Raw genomic sequence first — 19,709 nt, forward strand, 5'->3', positions numbered from 1 at the left:
TTTAATGCACATAAAATATTTTAGGACACTATTTGTTTCAGAATCTTTTTTTTCTTCATTTCCCTTCTCTAAAAACTGGTGCGTCTTATGGTCCAGTGAGTCTTATGGTCCGAAAAATATGGTATGTTTGTAAAAACAGTCTTTTACAAAAAAAAAAATAAAAAAAAAATTCTCTTTCAGAATCTCTTGATATACCTTGTATGACTTAACTCACAAGTTGTTTTTGGTTCCTGCCAAACAAATACAAAGAATAAACACTATTAATCTGCCAAATATTTATAAATATAATCACCATTGCATAGCTACAAAGTTATACCACTTTATCAAATGAAAGTTTTGTAGATTAAGGTTTTATTTTTCAGCTTTTTGAACTATGTAGCACCATCATTTCATTGCTCTGGTCTATCTGGGGCCCCTTTCTCCTGTGATCTTTCTAAACTCCTTCCTATCCATGTGCCAATGCCCAAAAATATGTAATAATAGACTGGCAGCATGGTGTGATACAATACAGTCTGATAGAGTGTGCATAATTTAGCTTTCTTACCCTGATTTCTGCAATGCAGTGGGATATGGGAAGGTATATCAGGACAATCAGTTTCATGTAATTATTGCGCACTGACCTGGCTAGCATGTACCAGCCCAAAAAATGTAATAGTGAGACAACCCTATCGATCATGAAGAATTCTTTCAATAATATGGAACCTGATTTTTTTTTTTTGCAGAAGTAATCACAGCAAACCATAAAACAGGGTCAGAGATGCAGCTCTCAGCAATACGTATTTAACTAATTCCATGGCACCAAGATCAGTCGATCTTTACTTATCAGCAAAAACAGCAGGCAAACATAGCTCCTTTTAGGCTTACGAAGTCTGCAGCATTCATCACAGTTATTTTTGAGCTTGTAAACTTAGGTGAAGAATTATAAAGTGCTAAACAGAAATGACAGCAGAGTTCTATGTGCAGAGGGCTAATTGAAGCTCTTTCTTCCTAAGTGGCAGCCACAGTTCCGAAGGCGAAGTAGAGGTATGCACATACTAGGCTGGTTGTTGCATTTTATGTCCATATAAATAGGAATATACTTCTCAAATATCTGAGCACCCTGCCTTAACTATTCATTATCTATGTTTCACATCAGAATGACCTCTTTGCATCAAATTCCTCCTTATACTTCAGATTCACCACTTTACATCAAAGCCCCTCGTCTCGTTCAGAGTCTAACCTTTACATCAGAATCCTACATTCACATCAGTTCCCTCCAAAAACTCTGTTAGTGTGGACCTTTAAAAGTGAATCCACAAGTGTAACTTCATCAGCTGATCATTATAAATTGAGATCTTCTACCAATGTCTTTATTAGCTGGGTTCTGACACATTACTTCATCTAATGCAGATCCAGGGAGAGAAAGTCAATGGTAAAAGATGATCTCCTTCAGTTCTTTGACTAACAATGAGATGTCAGGCAGTTGCCTAATGAAGGTCCCTATAGGCCCTCTGGAGTAATGAGCCCAGTCTCAATCAAGATCTTTGTAATTCCTGCTCCTTATCCACTGCAGGCTACATGGCATTTCATTGCACTTCCATCCTTGTCCAGTTGCAGAGATTTCCTTTCACATCCAATGTTTCAGTAGAAAGTGTGGAGTGGTCTGCTCGGGAAACACAAACAGGTATACCCCATTTTTTTTTTTAACATTAAAGGCTTACAGCCTACTTTAGCTGTTCAATTCTCTCTGTGACCCTGTTGGAGATTTTCTCTCAACTCCTGTCTAGAAGACAATATTATCACAGGATGTTAGGAAATTAAAACATGATAGATGTTTCCAACCATTCCTTACTCTGTCACGCACGGAGAGACATGACCACTAGGGGGCGCTACGGCTAGCACGGAGGTGGTGTGAGCCCTGAGAAGAGCCAAGGCGTAGAGTCTAAGCCAGGCATGTTCAAAGCCCGGCCCGTGTACAGAATTTCCACCGGCCCGCAGCCTCTGTCAAAAAATCAATAATATGTGGCCCTGACCACAGTATAAAATACACGTGTAATTTTATATTTTGAGTTGATCAACTGCCTTGCAATTATCAGCCCACTACTCGGCGGGCATAATTGGCAGGACAGGAGTCCCCATGTGTGCACAGGGAATCCCCTACATCAATATAGTGGGTGTGTGCTGTGTGGGACCTGCACAGACCAAACCCACTCTGATTCCAAGAACGTGCTCTGCACGGAGCCCGCACTGACACCACCTTCCATGCACAGGGAGTCCCTCACATCACCCTGGTGGCGTGTGCTGTGTGGGACCAGCACAGATCACGCCCACACTAACCCTGAGTACATCCTGAATGGTCAGCCCCCACACATTTTTACCTCACAAAATCTGGCCCTCTTTGCAAAAAGTTTGGACACCCCTGGTCTAAGCAGTACCCAGGTCTTCTCCAGAGCCTCTGATGGTGAGGATGTTGTGCCACTGGTTACTGCTAGGTTGCTGTTCTTGGGCACACCAAGGTGGGCAAAACATGGTACCAAATCACAAAGCAGAAGGATAGTAGAGGAAGGTCGAGGCAGGCAGCAAGCAAAAAAGGTCAGGTCATACGCCAGGGGTCAATTGCCAGGGATCCAGGAGACAGACACCAGTGACACAGGGGCCACTGCGGGCACAGGGAACACAGGAGACACAGGAAGCAACAGGAGGCACAGTTAACTCAGAGATATCCACAGACAGAGATGAACACTGGAAAAGCACAGGGAAGTTGGCTGGGAACCAACAGACTGGACAACAAGGAGGTAATGCATGAGCTGGATAGAGGAAACACTGAAATTATAGATGAACAGGAACTAGCTCAACAGAACTAGGGACTCGGCACCAATGGAGACACGTTGCACGAACACTGAGTGCAGTGTGTGAGCTAGCTAAGCTAGCTAGGAATGGTTAATGGTGGTCCGCTGCCGCTTTGGCGCTGGTCCTTCTCCTGACCCCGCTGGGAGGCACATCAGCCAGAGCCACGGTCCCAACCCACCCACTCTGGACACAACCCACCCACTGTCCCATCACTGGGTCAGACCTGGGAAAGTGGGCGGGTTCTAGCATCATGACATCACTCTGGGGGAAGCTTCTTCCCCTTTTAGTGACACACGGGCATGGGCGGTCCAGAGTCGGTGAAATTAGTGGTCTGTGACGTCCAAAAGGTTGGCGATCACTGGTATAGATCATCCAATCTGGTGCCTATGGTTTTGGAGAGATGAATGGCACAGAAAAGAGGCTGGACCATTGCTTTCTTCAGGGAAAGCGGGTTATTTACCTTTTATCTATCATTTTAATCAGTGTTTTTAGACCTGTTTCTCTAGCAAAGGAAACTCCTTGAAATAACTTTCAGGTAAACCCTACTATAATATACCCCAGAATGAAACATCAACATCTGCGGGTACATTCAATTCAAAAACAGATTTTTTTTTTTTTTTTTTTTTTGTGGTACAATTGATTTCTGAATTTTAATACATGTTATTATTAAGAAAATAACTCACCATCAAAAAAACACATCAAATATTTATATAGGGCAGTTACTAAAATACATATAGAAAACATTGTGATTAAACATGGAACTGGATATTTAAGCGTGAAATAATCCAAATATATAATGATTACTCAAACTTTTGGTTGGTAAACACTAAAAAGAAAGGTGTTCTAAAATCTGTGTACAGAATATTCTTCCATTGTAGTGGCTTGCTACAGAAAAAACACAATATAATAATGCTGAATAGAAGATAAGACCCGGGCTCGTTCCTTACATGTTCTGCAAGCAAAAAAAAAAAAAAAAGAAAATGAGCCACATTATCCCTTACATGCACATACTGCACACTATATATATTTCTGAATCAAAAGTATTCATATTCAAAGTAGAACTATAATCCAAACATTGCTTTAATGATTGCCTAGGATTCTGCATGATGGCCCATTCACTCCTATGCAATGTTCATCATAACACATGTATAGTTTCCATTTAAAAGCATATTATACTACAGCAAATTGATGTCAAGAATGGGACTTCTATTTATTTTATTTTAATATTATTTTTTATTTTTTGGTTTGGAAAAATGCCTTCCAAGATGGTAATATTAGTTATTTTTCCAGAATTCCATATATAAAATATGATTTAATATATGCTACAATAAATTTCCCTGCCTCAAGCTAAAAAATCGTTAATAATGTAGATTCTATGACAACATGAATGCTATAGCTTGTGTTGTGAGCAAAATTCATTTAGCTCACTGATGCAAATATATTTTATTTTTATTCATTCCTAAAACACAATTTATTTTGAAGCAAATCCTATTTTACCAAAAAAGAGTGGAGGACATTTGGTTACTACCAGACTTTTTCTGATCTCCGAGATCTAAATAATTATTTCAAATCAAGAACTGAAAGCATATTGAAACTCGTAGGTAACAATTACAATGGTAGCTCCCGTATTTCTCTAATAACTAGTATACTTTAAGACCTGCCTCTCTTACAATTTAGCCCAGACTCGAATTACTCAATTGCTGCATTGTTCAAGTGGTCATTACGGAAGATAAATATTCGGAATGGCTTTCAAAGGTGGTTGAACAGCCCCTGAACCAGGTACAAATTATCACCTTTGCTGGTTTGAATAAATCAATTGTATGCCTATTGTGAAACAATAATTTCATTTTCATCATCAGTAGATATGGCGTACATTCACTATAAATTATATCATTACTCTATATAGATGAACTACAATTTGCTAAAATGTTTCCAAAAAAGTAAGTTTAAGTAAAGATTGTCATTTAAATACTATATAGGTAGAATATATAAAAGCTGCATTTTGCTATCCTGGTATGGGCCAGTAGTGTACCAAATAATATAAGATACTGCATTTGTGTAAACAAATGAACATTTACAAATGTACAAACATATTCAGTACACACATCACTTCCTAAGCTGTTTTTCTGGTTTTGTTACTTCCAGAACGTGCTGTGTGTCATCATCAGGTTCTTCCACAATAGGGATTTCATCAGGACCAGGAGTTTCCTCTACTGCCACAATCTCTTCCACACGAGGCCTTACAAGATCTGTTGTCATAAAAAGTCGATCAGTTAGTGGCATACTAGCTTTATAAATGTATTGTATCCTAATAACCTAGTCTAAAAATCTAACAAATGTGATATTATGCAGGATAATATAATGACTAGTTTCTCTGGTACATTTTGTCATGTATTTATAGACCCTATATGACACTTTTTATACACGTGAATGCCTTTAATAACCTTCAGTGAACATCCAGGTAAAATGAGATCATAAACAATATTAGGTACGGACTACACCTGACAATAGTTCAGAGAATTTGATCAGAATAATGTGATTTGTACTTCAGCTGACATAGGGAACCATTCTACTGATATGTAGAGCAACATCCTATTACCGCCTTAGAGCAATACCGACCCATGTTGGCTATCCTGGTATATGAACAAACATCACAAGCAATTGTGAAATTTATTTTGGACCTACTGCACCCCCAGTTATGTTGTTGGTTTCCTAATGAAACTGTTCAAAATCTATGTACATGAGATTGTCACAAGATTGTGTCACAAGATTGTATGTAAAAAGCTGCATACACACGTGCAATTCTTGTCGTTGGAAAGGATCTTTCACGATCCTTTCCAACGATAAGAACCGCAAGATGCATGAATGAGTGCTGTACATACAGCAACGTTCTGCTCTATGGAGAGGGGAAGGGGAGAGCGACGGAGCGGCACCCTGCTGCGCGCTCGCCCCCTTCTCTTGCATTAGGATCGCTCATCGTTCATCGTCCACGGATCTGCCAGGACGGATCCACGGACGATGAACGACCTGGGCTGTACACACCTCAGATTCTAGCCCGATATATGGCCGATGCCGATTATCGGGCGAGAAAAATTTGACGTGTGTACGTAGCTTAAGTCTAATCTGGAAAGTACAGAATAATAACAGAAAATTTAGATCAAAATTCCCCCATGTAGGAACACTGTGTGTAGTCATATATATTGTACTATCCCTAAGACAAAAGTTTAAAAATGTTGTTATTTGCTGTATACACATCCTACCTTTATCTTCTTCTTTCTTGGGTTGTTTGCCTGCAAAGTATATGTAAATTAGATGTATATATGTAGTATTATAACCACTATCCTAAATGCAATGCAAACCTTTTTATTTCTATTGTTACATAAGGAATGATTTAAAAAGCTGTAAAAATGATCATGCTCTGTAGCTATATTAATACTGTATTACTAGCCAGTCCCAATAGGACACACTTTCTGCATAAACCCATAAATCTGTTTGTTTAGTATTATTGTATTCAGTTTACTTTCACTAAACACAAATTTACTTACTCTTCATTGTGAAAAGCTCTCAATCCATCTACAAACATGCAAACTGGCCCCACACTACCTTGACTTCCCTCCTCCTTCTTCTGGGGCTCGCCATTCTCTCCAGCGCCCCCATCTTCATTCCTCCAAAAAGCGTAAGATCAGATGACGAGTCTTTCTCCAAATGTAAAAAAGGAGTGTTGATCTCACTGCGCATGAGTAGGATCAAGCAGTTTTTTTTACATTAGAGGAAAGACCCTTGATGATGCATACACGAGTTGGGGCATGCACAGGGGAAGCACCCCACAGCCTCCTGGGAAATGAGAGACAAGTATCACAGGAGGCTATATTTTTCCCCTAAAAAAAAGTTTGAGGAAAGCTACCCTTTTGCCTAAGGTTAAAAATGTGATGATAGGTCCACTTTAGGTATATATCAAGGCAAGGCGTATTATTATACCCCTATTAACGTCTTTTTCTAAACCATTCAACCACTTCTATGCTCAGATCTCTATAACATAAACTAATTATACTGTAATCCAAGATAAGCTCTAGGAGGGGACCCATGAGGTTTGGAAAGGGCACAGCATCTACATTTTGACAAGATCTACCTTTTCCTATATTCTCCAGATATAACAAAAAGTTTCAAAATGAATATGGAAAATGTGACAGAAAGCAAATAAGAGAAATTCATTGTTCCTGTTAATATACAGTACATGTTGGACAGGTGATTATATTCTGAAAAAAAGTTCCTTACACAGAGATCCTGCCAATAACATCACAATTCCTTGCAGGCTGTCAGTGCTAGGCCTTTTACTTATAATGAGTAGCTGTTCTGCCATATGCATTACTTAATTTGGGCATTTGGCTGCCTTTTTGTATTCCCTATATCATGTCCCCAAACTGCAGCAAGAATTGTTTCTTCGTTATACATAGCAGCACTGTATTGTAGTGCAAATATCCCCATAAAAGAGTGTGTTGGGTTTAAGACTTATCCTTCAGTGATATGGAAGTGCTATGTATCATGAGACTGATTCCATGATTAAACTTTTTTATTTATATATATTTTTTTTATATAAAATATATATATAAAACTAATATAAATATAAAATATATATAAAAAACTTATTTATATAATCCTATCTTGCTTTGTCAGAATATCTCAAACATCATGTCATATAGATTAGTATTCAGGGATCATTATTATTGTTTTATATGGTCCATAAGGTTTTTAGTATATTATTTCAACTGAACATCTTACCTTTTACCCCCCCTTTTGACTTTGGTGCAGGTTCCTCTTTCTTTTTTCCTGGTGTCACCGTTTCAATGACCTGTCCTGTGGCGTCAGCAACATACATTGCCATTCCAAGCTCACCCATCACATGTGTCACTATCAGCTGTGGCAGCAAAGGAAGAATATTAGCATTATACGTTACATTGGGGCTTTTATGGCTGGTTATTAAAAGCTGGCTTTGGAAAGACTACAGTGGAAATGAATAAAAAATAAAGTCATTATCTCAGGCAGGTGAAATCAGGAGCTGGAAAAGGATCAAGTATTCTAAGCAAAACTAACAAATCAGCCTTCACCCAGGAAGCGTCCATAGCACTGTTTATGCAAATGTCTGGTTACTGATATAAAACCATATATTTAAAGATACTTTTTTGCATGTTCAAAATTTGCTTCAAGTCTATAATGATATTTTAAAGCCAGTTTTATTACTATGGAAGTTATATTACCAGCATGCGCAGCAATGGAGCAAATAACACATGTAAAGGTCTATATTTCATCACTGGTAAGGAAAAATGTAGAAGCAACCGGAAGACATGGTAGTAACAAGTGAAAGCAAGTATAAAAAAATAAAGAAATACGGTGTGAGGAGATTACACTGAAGTGACATGCTGATTGTACACATGGATGATTGGTGCCTGCAGACATGCAAACATACTTTATTCCAAGCAGTCATTGCAAGGTAATGTTTTCTTTTTTTGTGAAAGCTATACAACTAAAACCTTTAAAGTAAAATTGGAGTTACTATTTTATCTCTTCTCTACTAGATTTGTAATACCAGTATAACTTCTCGGAGAAGAGCCTTGTCTAAAAATACATACCTTGAATGGTTACTTGACTTACTTTTACTATTGTCTGAAGTCTGTACCTACCTGAGCTGTGCTCTCCCACTGTAAAGAGATTTTTGCTTTGATGAGCAGGAGATAAGCTTCTAATTGCTGAACAAAGTAAGATAATTCTACCTGATAGGTGAATTATTCTTAACCAGCAAAATACTTCCTTACTCACAGGTACAGCTTTTCCGCTGACTTAAGCCGCATACACACGTGCAATTATTGTCGTTGGAAAGAATCTTTCACGATCCTTTCCAATGACAAAGGGCTACACGATGCATGAAAGAGTGCTGTAAATACAGCACCATTCTGCTCTATGGAGAGGGGAGTAGGAGAACGACAGAGCAGCACCCTACTGCGCACTCCTTTCCTTTCATTAGGATCATCGTTCATCGTCCGTGGATCAGCCAGGACGGTTGTTTGGACGATGTGCGGCGGGGGCTGTACACACACCAGATTCCGCCCAATATCAGCCCTGAGCTGATTATCGGGCGAGAACCATTGGACGCGTGTACGTAGCTTAAGTCTTGCGTAAAGGCTGCTATCAACACTAATGTACTATGATATGGGGGGATTGTGTGCTTTACATGTATTATATTACTTTACAGACTACTTTAGGAAAATGCATGTAGGATAACTGTATGGGCAATAAAAAGGTGGGAGAGATTTGTTTTTGTATTTTATGCCAGACTGTCATTCTGCTTTTACACAGAAAACAATATGTGTGATGCATTTCTGTGCTAACAATAAAAATAATAAAAGTAAATATGTTAAGGATATCAAAACCAAGAATAGCCAATTTCAACCAGCATGCATTTGGAATAAAACTATTTTTTACATTTCATTTATATTTATTGTTATATTATATTGATGGGCAGAGGTTTCTTAGGTTTTATTCATGGAGACAGACTATTCCTTGCCATTGTGCAAAGCTGGCAGAGAAATATCCCAACAGCTTCATCCTTGATATAATATCACACTGAATTATTAATGGATTATTTCATGTTATAAATATTGCAATGTGTACCGATGCCTACTTTGCTTAGTCTTCTAAAAAATGTATGTACATTGAGGATAAAAACAATTATTTAAAAAATTTAAACCATTTTTTCTACAATGTTTTCTACATTCTAAGTGTTAGAGAACCATCTCCTGACCTGGCTGCATAAGGACAATGTTAGGCTGTTTTGACCAAGTCTGGGCTTTTTGAGAATTTCTGTACTTGTAAGAAAAATATGACTTATTCCAGGCTCCATTTCTTTATCTATGTACCAAATTTGTATTGGTTGTATGGCTCCTTGTATTTTTAAAAATGTATCCATCACAGACTGTTGTTTTTACTACAATATATCACAGTTTATAGTTAGGTTCTCTGGATTGGGGAAAATGTTATTGTTCATTTCACTGCTACAGCACCACTGGATATCACTAGATGACCTATCTGGAATGTGGTCCTAGTCCTAGGCATAAATATCTAAACTTGGCTAGGAAAGAGTAGTTTTATGTACCAGTATCTGGGTGCAGATCAGATTGATCTAATCATATAGCTAAATACAGAATTTTAAGGCAGGTCTGCTAATTCATTCTAATAATTGCTATACATAGGAATTATTGCTTATTTTATGCAAGTCACTGGTTTAATCTAAATAGGTTAGCACTTTAAGAGCTGAGCTGGTAACTCTGTTTCGGATAATGCTAGGCGTACAATTTACTATTTTTTCTCGCTATTCATTTCTATTAGTATTATGATCATAATCACAATCAATTTAAATAATCCTTCTATCAATCCTAAGTATTCATTGTGCAACCTATTTGTTAAATATATGATCAGTATTACCATTATCATTTTCACCATTGAATCTTTAAATTTTCAATTGCTAAGCAAAAAGTGGTTTCAATTCAATACAATTGTTACCAATTAACAGAAAAAAATGCCATGCCCATTGATTCATGCTAAGGGCTTTGTTTTACAGAATAGGAAGCTGAAGTAATGGTAAGAATTCTAATTCATCAAGCTCTGTTCTGGATGCACAGTGCTGAATGTGACATACCTATCAACTATAGTAACACCCCAAAAATGGGGAAAAGTATATGCTGGTAGTCCCTAAATTAAGGACATCCAACATAAGGATGACTGCTAGATACAAATGGGACTTCCCTGCTGCTGATGTGCAGGATGCAGGCTTGATGGGGGGGGGGGGAGTTTGCATGACTTGCAGAAGAAATCGTTTGCTAAACACAGCTGAGGTTGTGGGTGATCTTAAGGACTGAGCTGCTACATCTTGTAACTCTTTAATGACCAAGACAAACTCTGCAGTTGTTTCTTTCTGCATATCAAAGCACAGCTTGCTCCAGAAGTTAATGAATGTCTAGGCTCCAAAGTTTTTTTTTCCTTCTTTGTTTGTGAATAACTCACAGTGAGGATTTTACACAGTAACTAACACCATGCTGCCTAATAATATGTTGAGACAAACTTCTTTCCTAATTGCATGTATTAAAATAATGTTCCTGTTCTGACTTACATACAAATTCAGCTTAACAACAAACCTACAGTCCCTATCTCGTATGTAACCCGGGGACTACCTGTAGTAGAAAATGACTAGTTTACAACCAAGACACCATCAGCTTTCTAATTTACCATATAATAAAAGTTCCAATACAAATGTGGAGTGAAAACAGATAACATTTTTATATTTTTTATAGTTTAGAATGCTGGCACTTGGTTTGAGTTCACAGTTCATCAAAGAGAAGACAAAATAATTGGTACATTCTACAATACGGGAGAAAAACAAATATTTGTCTTTCTGAGTCACTGTATTATTCAGCTCTAGTAAATCATTAGGTAATGACTATACACCAACAGTTTTAAAGGTAATAAAAGCATCTGTGAACTTGCAATTGCACAGATTTTTCATGATGTTTGCACAATAACCACCTGTCAGAGTCAAAAAGTTCAGGGCAGTCTCTAGGGAGTGGTGTCTTGATCAGGGACAGGCAGGTATCTCACCACCCAATATAGTCCAACTACCCACCTATGTGATCTGCAGTTGGAACATTAGGCAAAGTGACATCTGCCCTACCTATCCATAATGGAACCCATTGGACGAAAACTAACATTATCGTTCTCTAAAATTTAACTTTTTGGAATTGCTGCACACACAGTGACAATATTGTTCCTTTTTCTGTATAGTTGAGGGAACGATTGACAGCACATGCACAGAGTTTTCAGACATGTATGACATTTGTTACTTACAGTACAGTTACAAGCAGTTTTATAGTTTAGCTCTTCTTTGAGCCTTATGCTCACCTGATCTCCCGAACAGCATGGTAGTCAGAAGACTGGTTTGGGGTGCCCAAATTTACAAAATACTGTTTTCTAAATGCTACAATAAAGTAAGACATACCTGTCATGGGGTCAGAGAAAGCAAAGTGATGGAGTAGGTGGACAATGTTAGGGCTGTGTACACACGTCAAATTATTTTCACCTGAGACGTTGTGGGAAAAATCTGATATCTGTACAGAGGTCCTCTGACATTGTTCATTGAACCCTTCTGTTTCTTTAAACAAAGTGATACCCATCTGCAAGCCCTGACACAAGAGTAGCTGTCCCACAAAATTTGAAGTGTCAGTTCTTTTAAGATCTTGCCTGACATCTTTGTTGGTATGATTTGCAATCCATTCCACTATAGGAAAGTTTGTTGCTGTGAATTATACTGCAATGCACAGTCACCTGCGCCAATATCCATTGTTACCCTGACTCAATTTATTACACTGGACAGAAATGTGTGCACTGACATAACACACTGCAGTGCAACACATAAGTGAGAATATCAGTCTTTGCTCTCTATGCAATGTCTAATATCCATTTATATCACATGCTATGTGAATGCAGGGAACTGCAGGCCTAAAGCGTAATACTCCTTTGGTTTTTGTAGTATTGCTTACATTAATTCTCTTAAACCAGAAATTTACTGTATCAACAGTTTTGAAAATAGAAAGGAAGGCAGAGGGCAAAATACCAATGGCTCGAATTTCCTGTAGTTCTGCAGCTAATCCGTTCCCCATTACTAACTTACTATGCCTTGTTTTTCACTGGGTCTCTGTGTAGAGGCGGCCATCTAGGTAGAGACAGGGCCACCAATATGTAAAACTGTAAGCAAATCCCAAGATTACTGATATTACTGCCTTAGTAATAGGTCTTTTAGATTTTTTTTTATCAAAATGTTATTTTTAAGGTACTGTTTAGACACAGGTAAAGAGGAACTAATCTATTGTTGGGGTGGGTGACCGTTTGCCACTGTATACTTGTCAGTTACGGAATACACTTATTTTTTTAAGTACCTGCAATATCCTATCACCGCTGCATCCCCCGATGCCACTATTTTCGTCATTGACTGTACAGGGTCCACCATAATCCTTTTCAGCCATTGAACAGCCACTGATCATGTAACTCGCATGCGCTGTGCCCAGTGAATAAAAAATGAATCAAAAAGTATCCAGGAGTCAGTGAAAAAATGTTGTATGTCTCTTCTGCAAAAAAAAATCTCTACCTCCTGGTGACTTTTTAGTTTAGCTGAGCTTTATTAGTTTAAATGCTCAATGTACCATAGAAAACTTTTTCAGTTGAGTTATAATTTAAACACCACCCTTCATAGCCTGCTCCCCGTACCATTAATTCCACAACACCAACCACCAATATTATATATGTAAAGTTTTCAACTTTAACTATAGTTACATCAAGTCTTTTTATTACAAATTAAAACTGAAGCACAAAAATCGTCATATTGTCCACAGCAGCCAGCTATTGTAATACAGATGCCAGATACAAAATAAAAGGAGTATTATGTTTTTTTGAGCAGAAAAAAAAGCAAAGATGACATTTTGGAAAAATTATCGGTCAGTTTTTCCCTCCTTCCCTTTCTAGCACTGTTGGGGCTATTCTCACTTTGCTATTCTATTTATGTGTCTGCAAGTGTTATGTGAAACATTAACATGTCTTATTAGGGTTATGATAACCAAATACTTATAAATGGGCTACCAACCCAACCAAATGGGCAAAAAGAGACATGCAGCATTACATAACATATTCTAACCTATCAGATCTTTCAAAGTTTTGTACTTACCAAGATCCAGACACCATCCCTGTTGATTCTTTACATCCCTGTTGCCCATTCTAGGGCTGTTTCATTTGAAGTACACTAATTACTTATTCATGAAAGACTTGAATTTCAGCAGACAGAAGAAATCATTTACAGGGTGGGGGTTAATGTTAGCTTGACTGCTATGAAAACTGAAATTGATATCCTTAGCCTATTGTTGTTTGTGGTTTTATAATATTGTACTGTAGTAATAATTTGTGAAGTATTGCTTAAAAAATGCAAAGGTGAGTAATTTGATGTTTTCATATCTGTTTGGTTTTGTACATTGTACTTCATACTGGTAATACTTTGATGAGTGTTAGGTACTTTTTATATACATTTGACATGCACTTTAGAAGTTGAATGTCTTGTCAAACCAATATCTATTTATTTATCAGTGAACGTGATTGGTGGATATGAAAGTGTTACTAACATATAGAACGTCTAAATGGACAAATGAAGTGTAAATTAGGCTGCATTCTGCTTGTGTATGAGATCAGTTTGACAATTTGAAGGGTTCCTTAATGGGTGCCTATAGTGGATCTACTACATGTATATGCATATATAGGCCTAATGTAGTTAGCCCAAAATCATACTTTATGTACAACCTAAACAAAACCTTAGATAGTATGTATGACTATATAACAATTCTCCTACATAGTGAGCAGGGTTAAAAATGTGAACATTACAAATAAAACAGGCATGAACAGAAATTATATTGTTTCATGTCCTAAATGTTCAAAATATCCAAACCTCTTTGTATAGTCATATAACCATGAATTACCAACACAATATTCTGTTATAAAACCTACCCTTTCTTTTTTTAACTAGTCATCCAGTCTTTATTCAATGGCTGTACCTTACTAGTACGTCACTACACTCATTAGGATAAAAAGCAATGATGGGAAAGGTGGTGGTGGTGGCAGGGGGGGGGGGGGGGGGGGTGTTGGTTGGGGAGTTTATCTATTTGTTTACATTAAATGCAGAAATAGATGAATCATTATACCAGTAAGTCCAAGTTACGGTATTTGTGTAAAGGCCATAGTTGCTCATAACATATATACGCATTGTTGTCTCCACCACCTTCCGGAAATCTTTTTGAAGACTACGGCCAGCAAAAGAGGCCTGCAATCTTTAACGGGGATCCACATGGAAAACCAACTCTGATTCTGTTTTAATGCAGGGAAAGGCACAGAAGTACAATATACTGATAACAGTTTACATACCTGGTTACTTTTTGTCCGTTCTCCTCTTTCAGCATTGTTACTTCAAGCTTAGGAGCAATGACCTTTTTTTATAGCAGTGAAGATGTTATAAGGTAAATGTGCCGGTTGATATTAGGATGTGAAATTGTGACTTGAAAATATAGATATGAAAATATGATTGCAGTGCTGTAAACTTGCCAGCTCCGTGTGGCTCTGATATAAATTATGGTGATAATATATGTGGCTAGAAATGAAGATGTGACAATTATCATATCAGTGTAACAGTGGGGATGAGCAGGATAGTGACCCTAAAAGCTGTTACATCTTTAAGAAGAATGTGGTGATTAAAAGAAAAACACACAGTGAAACGAAGGTGGAGGTAGAGATGAAAAGATGTGCTCTGTTTATTAGTGAACGGTAAGCAGACACATACAGTTTGTATTCCCTACAGTAAACCGAAATGAACATGAACAGTAATGGACAACATATAGCAGTGGTGGTATTACAGTACGGCATGGTTCTACACAGCTGAGTAGTTCTACAGATTTCACATAATCTAACTTTCCAAAGTTTTCTCAGGTGTGTACTGCCTGAGTAATACATAGACACTAGCTTTCACCCTACTCCAGTTCTTTCACCCACCTCATCTTGTGTCTTACAATGACTGTAATGAAGTTGTATTATAAGGATCATGAGAGAGACATAGCAGCCAGTGTTCATGTTTTTAGATGGAGGATCCTTATAAATCTGCTCTGTAGTTAGAGGCTAAAAGGACATCTTCAGTCCTATTTATTTCTCTTTCAACCAGCCTCTAGTGGCTCATGTCCTCAAAATTTCTAGCTCCATTTTGCATGTGTAAATACCCATATTTTCCACCATAGAGGGTTAGTAGCATTGAGACACAATTTTTGAAACCATGGTTTACCCCTTGGTGGGATTTGGATAAAGTTGGAGAACCTACCTCTTCTACAGCAAACCCTTTTCACTTCTTTATAATTTTTTACCACCACACTATCGTCTATCTATTCCACTACAATAAATCATCATGCCATAAGTGAAATAATTTCAGTTATAAATACATTGAACACCTATATACATCTGTGGCTCTAAAGCATGTTGGAAGAAAAAAGGGCCAATGGTGAAGCATAATTAAATCATCCTTTGAAATTATGAAATGAAGCATGCCAATAATGTTTATGATAAGATAAAGAATTTACTGTTATTGATCTTTTATAAATATGGGGTAACCTAATTGTATAATTGTGACTGATATTACTCAATGAAAACAACAGAAGTCCATGTTTATTAGATGCTCACTAACTGGGCTACTGAAATTATGGATCTATTCATAATAAAAATCTGTTTTTTGGTGTGTATTTATTTATTGAAATACCCATTTTGCCTATTAATCCACAAGCTAGGGGTACCTTGCTAAAGGATTTTACAAACACCATTGTCTTCAATTTGTGCTACTTGACTGGGTAATGATAAATATTGGCTCAGGGCACAAAATGGCTCTTCTCACAGTATATATGTAAAAATATACTTCACGCAGCTCCAAATATGTTTTAATGTAGTGAGGTAGGTTAAAGGAGTGGAGTCAATCACATACATTATCTTTTTTTCAAATCAATCCTTTGGTCAATGTTGGTTACATTCACAACATGTAACATATTCAGTGTGATGGGCTACTTGAAGGTCTTGTTGTAAGCACCTGTGGAAACTTGTAGGACCAGAGAATTGATTTGGGAAAAGATCATTCTTGCACATGTTTATAGCACTAAACATCATTCTACCATCCTTAATTTCTCCTTCTTTAAAGTTAATCTATTACTTTTTCTTAGTGTCAGGCTGAGCCTCCTCCTCTGCTTCTTCACCCTCTGGATTAAACACACTTACAGTAAAATCATTAGTTTCAGTGCCATATTTGTTCTTTGCCCGGATGCAGTATTTGCCAGAGTCAGATGTGGAGACCAGGGTGATGGTAAAGCTGGCATACTTTCCAGAATCGAACTTGAGAATGCAGTGGTCATCTCCAATTAATTCTTTCTCATTCTTCAGCCATGTAACCTCTGGCACTGGGTCTCCCCAGATATTGCATGTGAGGTTAAGTGCCTAGAAGTTAGCAAGTATAAAGGATTAGTATACTGTCAAGCAAATATCTCGCGCTCAAAGATAAAAAAAACTGAAGCAGAATTGGTGTTCAAAAATATTATAAGGCACATAAAGCACATTTGAGGCCTTGCCAGTTTCATGTCTGTTCTTTTTTTTCCTGAGAATTTTATTTCTTGTGATTTAACCTTGGACCTTATTACTGTACACCTAGGTTAGGTAAAAGTCTGCAGAGCTCGTTCAGAATGTAATCATCACACGTTTTTATTTTTGCCCCAAACCCATTTTCTGGCCCCCTGTCCTAATACTGTGATCAGTTGCAAATAATTCTTCTGCCCTTTCACACATGGGAGAAGAAGGAGGAAATTTGTTTTTGTGGCAGGGAAGTGCAAGATAATGTGAAAGCATGGAAACGGAAACTAACCATAGCAATACATCTAATTTATTTTTTAAATTTATGATATTGCTAAAATAAAAACAAAACCTTTTTTTATTTATGTGCTTACACCAAAACTAGGACGTTATTAATGCTCTTACAATTTTTATAACTTCTCCCAACTGCATGATTTGGACAATATCGATTGTGTTGTTTTTTTTTATCCTCATTTTTAACACCTTACATGAATGATCCCTCAATAATAAAAAGCCATTCTATTACTGGTCTGCATTAATGGGGGTAATTTAAAGTAATAGACTAGGATAATATATAATTTTTTCACTTTATCTGAAAACACTTTAAATATAAGACTTCATTCTGCAGTCTAAATATCTTATTTGTGATTTATGAATTTGAAAAGAATCTTGTATTTCTTTGCATTATTGGAGCATTGTTTTAAAAAGTTTTGACATGATTGCCTTTATTGGATACCATAAAGAAATCATGAACTAAAGATTTTGTGATATCATTCTTATAAACAAAATTTACAATGTTTTTATTTTGATAGCCATGTTGCAATGACTTGCTAAAACATTGGTCCAGTTTCAAAATGAAAAAAAAAACATACATGAAAACCACAAGTCATTGTCACATACAGTATTATGCCATATGTCTCCTTTACCTTTCCTTCTTGTATAGTTACAACATCAGGCAAACCTCCTATCACTCTTGCGCGATCTAAAAAGAAAGAAAACAAAATAGTTTTTCACACACATACATACTAAAGAGAAGCTATATATATATATATATATATATATATATATATATTAGAACATGTTCAATAAATCATTTAAATTTCCCACAGTGTGCACAACGGGGAGCTCTCTTTAACAGAAATGACTAATCTGACTTAAGTAGTATCAGTGTTATATGATATATACTCATGTTACTCTATTGTTTGGATCTATGCCGGAATACAATGAGGCAGGCGTTATACACACATCTGGGGGATAATTCAAGTAAATAGAAATCCTCAACACAAAGCACAAAAAACATTTTCCTGTTTAAGAGAGACCTAAAGGTTTATGAATCAGAATTTTCTTCTTAGAATAGTTAAGAATGTACAACCTATAACTACAGTGCCAGCTATTACAGAAAGAGTCAGTAGTAACACCCAAAAAAATTTGGAAGCTACTTCTTCTACTAACACCCCTGAGAATCATTGTTACAACAGCACCTAAAAAGTTATTAACTCTTTGCTATTATTCCTTGTGCAGTAAAACACTTATTCCTCATAACCATCCTTCAAATATTATAAGACCAAGCGATCAACTACTAAATTTTAAAGTCCTCTGAGGAAGCCAATCGGCGAAACGCATCAGTGTTTTAGAGAAAGCTACGTGATCAAGTGAATGAGACTAAAAACACCAAAATACTTCATATATGTGTGTTCCTGTACACCAAAATACAGCTTTAAATATAGCTATAAAAATTGTTGTAATTCTCATATTATAGCTATACTGATATGTGTTCGCTCTTGTAATTGTTATCTTAATCTTAAGTAAATACGAATGTATTATTTTGCCAAAAAAAAAAAAAACTTTGTCTATCTCTTTCTATAATTTCTGTTATAATGGGGTTTGCGTAAGTACTAATAACCATAAGGAGTTGGATCCTCTCCTTTTTCTGGATGAGTTCCTAGCTGATGGAGTTCCAATATAGCTAGGTGAGAAAAGATCAAGAAAAGCTGAGACGACAGGTGCACATACAATTGATATTTATTTTACACTTCTGTCTGTCTCTTATCTCCCTCTGAACTCAGTCCACCCCATATGAGTGCTGGCCTTAATGACCTCTTGTAAAACTAGTAATTGCCACAGGTTTAGTATTGCTCAGCTATGAATCAAGAACAAGGAAGCAGATTAGGTAATTGGAGCAAAGCCACACCTTTTGATTGGTATACCAATAAATTCTTCCAAGAGTACTGGAGCCATTGGAACAACATGGTAGCCAGACAGGTGCCTTTGTTGGCAATGTGGTAGCCTCCTTAATCTCAGAGCCCAGGTTTCATTAAGGCTGAATCTATATAGACTGATTTGAAAACACATAGAAATGCTCCTACTACGTTTATATGCATTTTTGCAAGCGTTTTTTAAAATGCTAAAAATCAATTACAAACACCTACGACACGTTTTGCCGCAAATTTTTAATAAAGGCTTATAAGAGTTTCATTTTTAACCCTAGGGAATGAGTACAGAGGTACATAAATCCCCTTACTCATTCCATGAAAGGGTTCAATATATATATAAATAATGAGACAAGACTTTTTATTATTATTATTATTATTATTATTAAACAGGATTTATATAGCGCCAACATATTACGCAGCGCTGTACATTAAATAGGGATT

The 19,709-nt window shown here is 36.9% G+C and overlaps 1 protein-coding gene across 6 annotated transcripts in view; it reads right to left on the minus strand.

Moving 5' to 3' along the window:
• Positions 1-3,521: 3,521 nt before the first annotated feature.
• MYOM1 (myomesin 1) overlaps positions 3,522-19,709 on the minus strand; it is an 85,714-nt gene continuing 69,526 nt past the window's right edge. For 3 of the 6 annotated variants that reach the window (XM_072411368.1, XM_072411366.1, XM_072411367.1), the window contains 6 exons: positions 17,982-18,037; positions 16,711-16,926; positions 7,609-7,744; positions 6,090-6,119; positions 4,935-5,078; positions 3,522-3,781 (listed from right to left, as the gene is read on the minus strand). In XM_072411368.1, the coding sequence (XP_072267469.1) occupies positions 4,936-5,078; positions 6,090-6,119; positions 7,609-7,744; positions 16,711-16,926; positions 17,982-18,037 (581 nt within the window). In that variant the 3' untranslated portion in view covers positions 3,522-3,781; position 4,935. Of the gene's footprint in view, positions 3,782-4,934; positions 5,079-6,089; positions 6,120-7,608; positions 7,745-15,185; positions 16,927-17,981; positions 18,038-19,709 lie in introns of those variants that run through there. The other 3 variants (XM_072411372.1, XM_072411371.1, XM_072411370.1) reach the window with 2 other exon arrangements.

Source organism: Pyxicephalus adspersus, chromosome 5 (assembly GCF_032062135.1).
Source record: "Pyxicephalus adspersus chromosome 5, UCB_Pads_2.0, whole genome shotgun sequence".
Lineage (NCBI taxonomy): Eukaryota > Metazoa > Chordata > Amphibia > Anura > Pyxicephalidae > Pyxicephalus > Pyxicephalus adspersus.